This window comes from Morus notabilis, unplaced genomic scaffold, assembly GCF_000414095.1.
Source record: "Morus notabilis unplaced genomic scaffold, ASM41409v2 Scaffold502, whole genome shotgun sequence".
Taxonomy (NCBI): domain Eukaryota; kingdom Viridiplantae; phylum Streptophyta; class Magnoliopsida; order Rosales; family Moraceae; genus Morus; species Morus notabilis.
Window position 1 is genome coordinate 157,451 of NW_010364639.1, and position 9,653 is coordinate 167,103.

The window sequence follows — 9,653 nt, forward strand, 5'->3', positions numbered from 1 at the left end:
TTTAAAGAATCATGCACATTATAAGGTATAAATATCGAATCTCTCACCCAAATTAATTTTTGGCAAGCTTGTATTGTGCTCATTTTATGTTGACACGGAAGTTTATCTTCAAAGCGTTATTTCACCTTCAACTTAGTCAAATTATATTTTTTTGTGGTTTTTTTTTTTTTTTTCTCTTTAATGTTATAAGTTTCTCGATATCAATTCAACAGACTTTAAACGATTTACTAAAAAGTTACATGTATGCTCAATCTCTTGTGTGCTTTTCCCTTAAAAAACACGTCTTTTTCATGTTTTGGAATATATAATTCCCATTACAAAAAATAAGAAAACATATATAGTTAAATGAGATGTAATTAATGACAAATAGAATACGAGTTTTTAACCGTTATGTTTCTATTGATTGTTACCAATCAAATATATACACACTATCTGAATAGCTCTAAAATGCCGGGTATAAAAGAAGGTAAATCCCGAAAGAAAAACAACTATACAAAAAGAAAGAAAAAAAAAATCTTGACAATTGCTTGCATAGCAGTGAAATTGAGCACTATAGGACATTTCTACACAGTTTTGATCATCACAATATGTACAACAACAGAACTAGCCACATTCCGTGTGTTGACAACTGAGTGACTAAGCCAAAACACCCTTCTCCTATCCAAAAACCCAACTTTCTCATCCTCCTTCGCTATACAAAGAAATCACCAGCCGTGTAAACCTACAAATGCAGAGACTCCAGCTTTTTGGCTGAGTAGAGATTCTCTGAAACTACTACCACTACACCTATGTACATTCTAGAGAGTAAATCAGAAAGGGGAATAGAACTCGAAAGACGGTACGAAAAGTGGGGAAAGAAAATGGCGGCGAATGGATAAGCCTATACAAAACCGTGAGGAATCGGAGGATTACCATTGGGGCTAGAGTTGCGGGAACCGAATGAAACTGTCGTTGCGGGAGCAAAGGGAGACATGTTGGAAAATTCTGGAGGATTTGAGCATTCAGTACTTGGGACAATGAAACTAGAGTTTACAATTCCAGAACCTTGCTCCAATGGCCTGTTGTATCCAAACAAACATCGAGCTGTTGCTCCGTGGTTAACCATTCTACCTTGACCACTGCTCGTGACAGCATGCGGACCGTTGAACATTTCTTGCCTCAAAGTACTATTCCATCCATCCTGTGTGCCATGATGTCCAAGTCAGATGGATGCAATATACAATTACAGTTTTTTCTTATTCTTTTTCTTTTCTTTTTTTTATTTTTATTTTTATTCAAGAGCTTGTACATTCACTTTCCATATGTCCTAGCATGATAAAAGATGAGATGATCATGACAAGTGAATCTGTTTGCAATTGTGAGCAAGAAGTCAAAGAGATCAAAAAGAATATCCTCAAACCTAAAATGGTATGCGAAAACTATAAAATCGAGACTCACAGCGAGAGAATTTCTGGACCACCCTACACTATTTTTCTGTTGAACTAGAAAACTTCAAGACCGTGAGATAGTTTTGTAGAATTCATACCATATATTGCTTGCCAAAATTGGCAGCAGTGAGAGCGGAAGCAGATATGCAGCTTTCACTGTAAGGTGAAGAATGAATTCTCATCTCTGGACACGACTTCCGCAAATCTTGAGGATGTTTATCAGGAGAACTAAAACATAAATTTGACCTGCCACCAACCCAATGCTCACTACTCTTCCTCGTATTCATATATGCTGAAGGGGAGTGATCATGAGATACCACAAAGTAGGAACTATGATGCTCCTCTCTACAAAAAGCATGAGTTGGTTCGTCACCTTCCTTGAGCATTGACCTTGAGCCAGAATCTTGACACCGTTCAAAGACACAAGATTGCCTAGAATATGAAAGGCCCATGCCAGGGAAATATCCAGATAGACTACTTCTGCCAAAAGCTAATTCTGATGACCGCTTTATTGTTGAAAGACCAAGATGTGGTTTCATAGTCCAGTCCTCTATTGTTATACCCTTCTTGGCGGCAAGGTCCAATATCCGTCTTTCGTCGAGTCCTAGCCCCATGAGCAAGTCCCACATGTTTCTTACCATTTCCCGTTGGTTGTGGATGACTTGATCCCTCATTGCCATTTCAAATTGAAGCTCCGTATTAGCCATTCCCTGTATGTTTGCAACACCAACATTAGGATTAATAAGATCTAATATCCATGTTACCTACGATAAATTGGCTTCTTCCAGAGTCTGTGACATTGCATTCAAACCCATTACTGAAGCAGATACCAGACGTCGTTTCTTCAAGAAGTACAAGTATCAAGAAAATACAATCTACATAACTGATAACGGGATAATGCAAATTCCAAAGAAGACACTTAAAAAACTAGATTCTTCCTGGGATTTAGAATCAAAATAATTTCGCTGAACTATGAAAAATCAAAATCTATTTATTTTGACAAGAAGAGCTGCATTGGTAACCTTAAAATTTTTATAGCAGCATAATACAAATCCAAATACAAAAGCAAATTATAGACACGTATAGATATATAAATGGGTTAGCATTGTATCTGCTCACCAAGAGCCTGTATTGACTAAGAATCCGCAAGTATGTTTTATTTCCATTATTACTAATGGCCTCCTCAATCATATCTTGGAGCTGGCATCGATGCTTCTCATTGGATTCAATTTCCTACAGACAATGTCCGTAATAAGATCAATAGCCATCAAAATTATAACCTTATGAGTACAAGCTGAAACATTTACCTTCTGGTAGTTAACACCAGCTTCATCATTGTCACGAATATTATCTAGAATGACTTGCCGCCTTGCTCTCAAAGCCTCAACAGCGGATCCATCTTTTTCAATAGCCTGTGACATAGAAAAATGCATTACATTATCAGCATAACATTCCAAGAGAAGTCTTTCCTTACTAGTTCTCAAGAAATAATCAGCCCTTTCCGTATCCTTCTCTAGCCTGTCCCATCCTTGCTTCCCTACTAAAAAAAAGTAAAAACGTATTTTGGAAAAATAAAAATAAAAAAGTTTCTCCTCCTCTAGATTTGAACTTAAATTAGCACAGTGAAAAGGCAGTGACAAGATCTTCCAATAAAATACAGCATGTGACATATCAAGCAATATTACCATGTAATATGTATGCTGCTTAAGGGCTACCTGTTGTTTTGCAATGGCATCATCAAGATGTTGGAGTTCGGTACGGTTACGAAGGTTAGTTTCCTCAAGTTCATACAGTGCCTTCTGTAAGTTTATCCTTTCTTGAACATTTTCACTGGTTTCATGGCTCAAAGTATTCAACCAAGATAGCTCATCGTCAACAGCTTTCTCAGCAGGTTTGATGCTTAGTTGTGATTCCTTTTCAGCTAGTTCTTTCTTCAACCGGCAAACCTCAATCTGTGCAATTAAATGTATTTATACAACAGAAAGAGAACTCTTACCAGAATTTCTACCGCTAAAACCATTTTAAATGCTGACCTGAAGACTGTCAATCATCCTCTGGTAGTCTGAAACATGGGTATCAATTGTACCAATATTTTTCTGTGAATAAAACAAAAGGATGCTCATTATTAACTTAAGATGGCGATACACAGACAGACCAAAATAGAAAATTTTGCATTAAAATCAATGTTGTATAAATCAAGAACTCATAAAAACACACAAGAACATACATTCGAAACTAATAAAATGTGAAATGCAGCATAAAAAGCACAATTAGCAAACAACTATCCTATCATGCTCTTTTTACTAGCATGAAAGGTCAAATAGCATGAGTATTGCCCTCCCAAGGCTGAGTAACTGCTAAGAAATAATAACATGACAGAATTCAAGGTCAATGATGATTTACAATGAGCTAAAGACACAATGTTTGAAAGACTATATTCTCTGATTATTCAAGACAATTCATCTAAATGGAAAACTATATTCGGATCATACAATGCGACTCTTCAAATCTTACCTGGATGTGCGTCTTTATTTCTTTTGCTCGGTCTGCATATTTCAAGGTATTAACAGTGTGATGATACTGACTGTCCGCAGGAGATATACTAGCAACCATGACAGTTTGAGAATTACCACTCAAACCATCTTTCAGAATTCGCGTCAATTTGCTGCAGAACCATTTAAATTAGCTAAAGTAGTAGAAAGGGCATCAGCCTACCATAAATTATTACTAAATACCTATTTCGGTAAGGAACATAAGCAAGACCCTTCTTGTGCTGGTTCCCAAGAGCATTAATGCAATTTGCTAAAGCTAGAAGTGAACGATTGATATTAGCTCCATCTCTTAACTTCTGGCCTCCATTATTTGTTTCAGAAGCCCTTTCACTGCCAGCAAGATCCACAAGCGCAAGTTTTCCCCGCATTACTTGATTCCTATACTTGTTCTTCTGTTTTCTTTTTACAATTATCTCCAAAACTGCATGTGACCTAGTTATAGATGGAAAACGTTTCATGATATAGCCATAAGAAGATCATTTTATGTCAATTTAAACTAGGGAAGTAGTGCTGGCACTGCAGATGCAATAATGCACACCTTCATATCTGATTCTCTATAAAAGATCATATCTCTACTTGATAATTTAGCCTCACCAAAGTCAAATACACTACCTAAAGAAATCATATACCAGCATAATTACCACAAGAATTAGCCAGTAGTCTATAGAAGTATGACCAAATCATATGCCAGTAGAGGTACTAGCAGAATTACATGTTGCATGTGTAACTATATTAAATACTCAACTTAAAAAGAAAATACACATGTTTCACTGAGCTGAAAATTTAATGACCTCCAATATGAAGTTTGAGATACTAAATAGTTTATAATCAAGACAAGGTTCTTCTGAAATGGCCAATAATACTAAGGGTCTCAAACTAATGACAACAAGCACCATGGTAAGCTGCTTATGGCAGGCATAGAAATGCAACTCACCGAGAGGATGTTACATTAGCCTCTGTGCTTTCAGTTTTCCTTCGACTATTTCCAAGGTTTAAGAGTTCAAGGATCTTATCAGCTGAGTGAACCTGAATTAAAAGCATAATACATAAAGGACTAATAAGTATCTTATCACAATATTTGCTTAAAATATCAATTCAAGAAGACAAAAGTCAAAACCTTGATACATCTTAATCCAGCCACAGTTATTCCTTGTTCTGGATCCTCTCTCAATTCCAAATGGCCAGATGACTTCTCAAGCAAATCGTAGATGACCTAAATAATTGTGCATTAGACAATTTCATAAGGAAGGACATAAGTGCGACAACATATCAATCTTTCAAAATAGTCACACCATACCTCATTATAGACTTCAAGATAGGAACACGTAACTTCAAATTCATCAGAGCTCTTTTCCCTTTGGATTAGATCAAAAATTCTGTGCAGACTGAGAACCATGAGTCCTGGATCATCTTTGGTCCCCGCCATTGTGTAGGTTTTACCACTGGACAGATTTGGAGAAAATATGACTACAAGTGAAACGACAAATATTTGCAAGAGGTCGTGCTTTCCATTATGCATGAGGATTGTAAAATATCAAGTTTCTCTTAACTATATTTAAATTGATCCATTGACTAAGAAATTGTATAGTGAAATCAAGTAGAGACACAAGAAATCAAGCTCCAGTCCGTGTTTAATGATCAAAAAGTTAAAAACATGAGTATTTCTCTCAAGTACCTTCCAGTTGAACCATATGCAAAGACAGTTGCATTGAGGCCTTGAACAACCCCAGAAATTACAGAAGATATGCTTTTTGTGTAAACATCCTGTGTATAAAATAAAACTAGTGATCAGACAAAAATTCAAAATGCAAGTATTCCTAAAATATAAACTATATCTTGTTTGGTCATTTACCCAATATGTAGCACGTGGTATGAGCTAATACCACCTTTAAACTAGTAGGTCAACATTCTTATCACTGTATTAAGAGCATTATACTTTAAAAAAAAATGGTTCAACCTTTGAAAATAATGTGAACCATCTAGAAATTATGTTAACATAATAACATCTCGCTTCCATTTCAATTCTATCCATGTCAATCTTTGTACCAAAATTTCAAAAATGCAACTGATATTCATTTAGTGAAAAGTTACATATTAACAAAGAAGTACATGAACAATGGCATAATACAACAAATACAAACAAATTCTAGATAATCCAATAACCTAGAAACTAAATATTATTAAATCAAAGGATATGATCAGCACATTAGCAGAGTAGTTGCTTCAACAATTAATTCAAATACTACAAGTTCATGAATTGTAATTAATTCAGCAATTAGAGACAAATGCTAAAGTACCAAATTTGTAGAATCGGGACCAAATGCGTAATCGAAACTGTACTTCTTCTCCTTGGTTCGATTCTGTATGCGTTCAAGGTAATCCTTTGACAGGTCGGGATCTAAAACAAGCACCTTCTACAAATTCAAAATACTCATCATCAACTAAATAAATTTATACCAATAACAAACAAATGATTCGCCAAAACGCCACAAACCTTGTGGTCGATCACTCGAACAATGTCGCGGCCACGTTCCTTCTCCGCTAACGGTCTGCATTTCACGGCAACCTGTAGAATTGCAGAGCTACATATCAAATACACATATAAAGAATCAAATACAAATATCTATGTATGTGTGTGTATGTATATTTGTATATAAATACCGTTAGAGTTGTTGCTTTCTTCGTAGCAGGGGCTCTAATGCTCGGCATTTCGATTTAACATCGAGTTCTCTGCTTTTTCAGCAAGAACAAATCCAAAACCGTATACAACTTTGAATCTGCTTTCTTTTCGCGTTTCAAAAAAAAAAATCGTTTTATATTTTCAAATTTCTTCGCTCGCAGAAATTATTCAAAAAAAAAAAAACGAAAAGAAAAGAAAAGGTAGGGATTTCTCGCGACCATAAGGAAAACCAAAAATAAAATCAGAAACACTGATGAGACACACGTTTCTTGTCCCGCAAAAACCGCATTGCGTTTGAAATGTACTCGAGAGACCGGCATTCAATTTCTCGAGAAACAAACGCCAAAGAAAAGAAAAGAAAAGAAAATAAATGAAACGATTTTCCGGTTTCAGTAGAGAGAGAGAGAGTTCTAAGTTCTAAACTTCAAGAACGCGTCCGAACGACGAAGCAAGGGAAAATTATTAAAATAAGGAAGAAAATCAAGAAAATTACAAAAAGAATAAAATAATAAATAAATTGATTAAAAGTACGTGAGAGAGATAAATAATAAAGCTGAAGCCTGAAAGCTTAGTTGGCAAAATAAAGGAAAAGGATTTTGTGGTCTACGGCATAACGTACCAATTTTTATTAAATGGCGAATTAAGTAAAGCGGGTAACGAAGGAACGCAAAAAAAAATGTGGATCGTGACCGTTACCTTACTTACGCTTAGGCTTAAAATTTACTGAGAAAAAGGACAATAGTGGGATTTCGGGATTTTTATGGGGATACAACTGGAAATTCGCTGCCGTTACAATATATATTGGACTTCCCTCCATACTTTCTTGTATATGAGTAGGTCCCACAAGTGAAAATCATAAATGAGATTGAGATCTGTTCGTTGCGAGTGACGATGTCCAATACATAATATTGATGTGGAAAAAATAGAAAAAATAAAAATTAGAATTTTGTTTTTATAAATGGAAAATTTCATTACCAAAAAAAAAAAATACAAACTCAATATAAAGTCGCAGATAACCTTTAAATACAATGAAATTAACTCAAACAACTTGATCTACTAATAAAAATAATAATCACAACCCGCTTTTAAGGTGAGTCAGATCCGCCCCAACGAAAGCACCATACTACACGCATCTACCTTCACGTGAAAGCCAATGTCGAGATTTTGGAGACCAACTTTTTAGGCCAAAAACCCGACGACTCCGGCCAAAACCAACACTCTAAGAATAAACCTCTCTCTCTAACTCACATTTTTTTCCACCTTTTTCAAAATTAAATATTTTATGAATGGTAAAAGTTAAAATTATTATGTTAATTAAATAAAGTATAAAACACTAATGTTATTATAACAATTTCATCAAAAAAATATTATTATAACATTTACTGTGTAATTTTCATATGCTTAGAATTATTTAAAGAAATTAATGTATTTCAACTCCACTCTTGTAAATGTCATATTGTGTCATACTATAAAAAAAATAAAAAATAAGATACGCTAAGTATTATACTTTAGTTTTCTTTGATGTTTCGATTGAAGCTTAAAAAGTTAACCTAATATCTTCTACATAGAGGTAGTGATGCTTACATTTTTTTTACTACAGTGTTTTTTTATGAAAATTTAAATTTAATTGTTTTAACAGTGTTTTTCTCACATAAAAAATTTGAGTTTTTAAAAAAAAAAAAAAACACACCCAAAAGAATATTGACACAAAATTAAATTGGTGAGTTAATAGGGCACATTCACAGTTTTCTCAAAAATAAATAGTTTAAAAATGTCACGCCACAATTTTAATATTAGTTGTAATCAATAATCATCAATGTGTTTCGGCGCAAAAAAGAAAAAAAAAATAAGACTTTAGCAATTTAACTTCTCAACTTTTTATATTATAGTAAATAGTCTCTTTTATTTTTAATTTTAGTAATTAGCCTTTGAACTTAAAAAACCATTAAAATTTAATCTAAATTGATAACACCAATTAATCAATGAGAGAAAGAATGGCCTAATTACTAAACTTAAAAGTTTAGATTGTAATTTTCTAAGAAACACTAAAGTTTTTAGGAGATAAAGTACTAAAAAAACTAAGGTGCGCCGTGCACATTACTATTTCCATCATTAATTTAAACTATAATGTGGATTTGGGTTATATTGTAATAATTTATAAATTCACAGTATTAATTATTAAATTTAAAGTTTAATAGGTAATATGTCAAAGTACTAAAAGTTCGTAATTTGCGTGATGACCCTTTCCGGGTCGTGATTGCTCTTTTTAAGACTGATGAACAACGACTTTTATGTCTTTTTCTACCGAAAGGTCCTGTTTTCTTGTCGTTTTTATACTTTTGTGAATCTTATGATTTTCATTAAAAGGGATTTGAATAGGACAGTAGAATCGGCAATACAGTTCCAAGGCCTTTGGGTTTAACCAAGGTTTGACATGCGTCCCACGTGTGAGGTAAAATTGAGTTTTGTGGAAACTCAAGAGATTCACCTTTGGGCTAACAAACAAACATATATATATATATATATATATATAGGCAATACAGTTCCAAGGCCTTTGGGTTTAACCAAGGTTTGACATGCGTCCCACGTGTGAGGTAAAATTGAGTTTTGTGGAAACTCAAGAGATTCACCTTTGGGCTAACAAACAAACATATATATATATATATATATATATATATTTGATTGTGAAATATAATTGTACGTAGCTTTTGTGTTGTAAACTCACTCTAATAGATCGATATTTGACACTGATTTTTTTTAATAATTATTTTACTCAGCTGAGAATGTTTTCATAAATTATTCTGCATTAGACTGAAGAAATTTACTTTCCGCAAAGAAAATAGCCAAACTGGAAATACTAAAGTTGATATTTGTTCTTTGGGTTTAGTTAGGTTATCAAATATGTAGTAGCTCAGTATAAAATATCGAATATGAAAGTTTTTCTCACTAGGAGTTCTCCTTAAAAAAATTAATAAATTAAAGGTTCTACTTCTC

At 33.9% G+C, this 9,653-nt stretch overlaps 1 protein-coding gene across 1 annotated transcript; it reads right to left on the bottom strand.

Moving 5' to 3' along the window:
* Positions 1-455: 455 nt before the first annotated feature.
* Positions 456-6,797, bottom strand: LOC21399165 (kinesin-like protein KIN-8B). The gene is made up of 15 exons (XM_024171268.1): positions 6,641-6,797; positions 6,474-6,545; positions 6,277-6,393; positions 5,655-5,743; positions 5,277-5,421; positions 5,097-5,192; positions 4,914-5,005; positions 4,163-4,411; positions 3,942-4,092; positions 3,461-3,523; positions 3,143-3,379; positions 2,735-2,839; positions 2,547-2,660; positions 1,526-2,137; positions 456-1,180 (listed from the first exon to the last, which is right to left on the bottom strand). Exons 1-15 carry the CDS (start codon positions 6,686-6,688, stop codon positions 881-883), a joined length of 2,490 nt encoding a protein of 829 aa, XP_024027036.1. The 5' UTR covers positions 6,689-6,797; the 3' UTR covers positions 456-880.
* Between the last annotated feature and the right edge of the window lie 2,856 nt (positions 6,798-9,653).

Excerpts from the sequence above, each read along its gene's own strand:
- LOC21399165 (XM_024171268.1), bottom strand. The coding sequence starts at position 6,688 with ATGCCGAGCATTAGAGCCCCTGCTACGAAGAAAGCAACAACTCTAACG. Across the intron at positions 5,422-5,654 it reads GCATATGGTTCAACTGGAAG|TGGTAAAACCTACACAATGG; the intron begins GTACTTGAGAGA and ends AAATCTGTCCAG. Across the intron at positions 3,524-3,941 it reads AAATAAAGACGCACATCCAG|AAAAATATTGGTACAATTGA; the intron begins GTAAGATTTGAA and ends TTTTATTCACAG.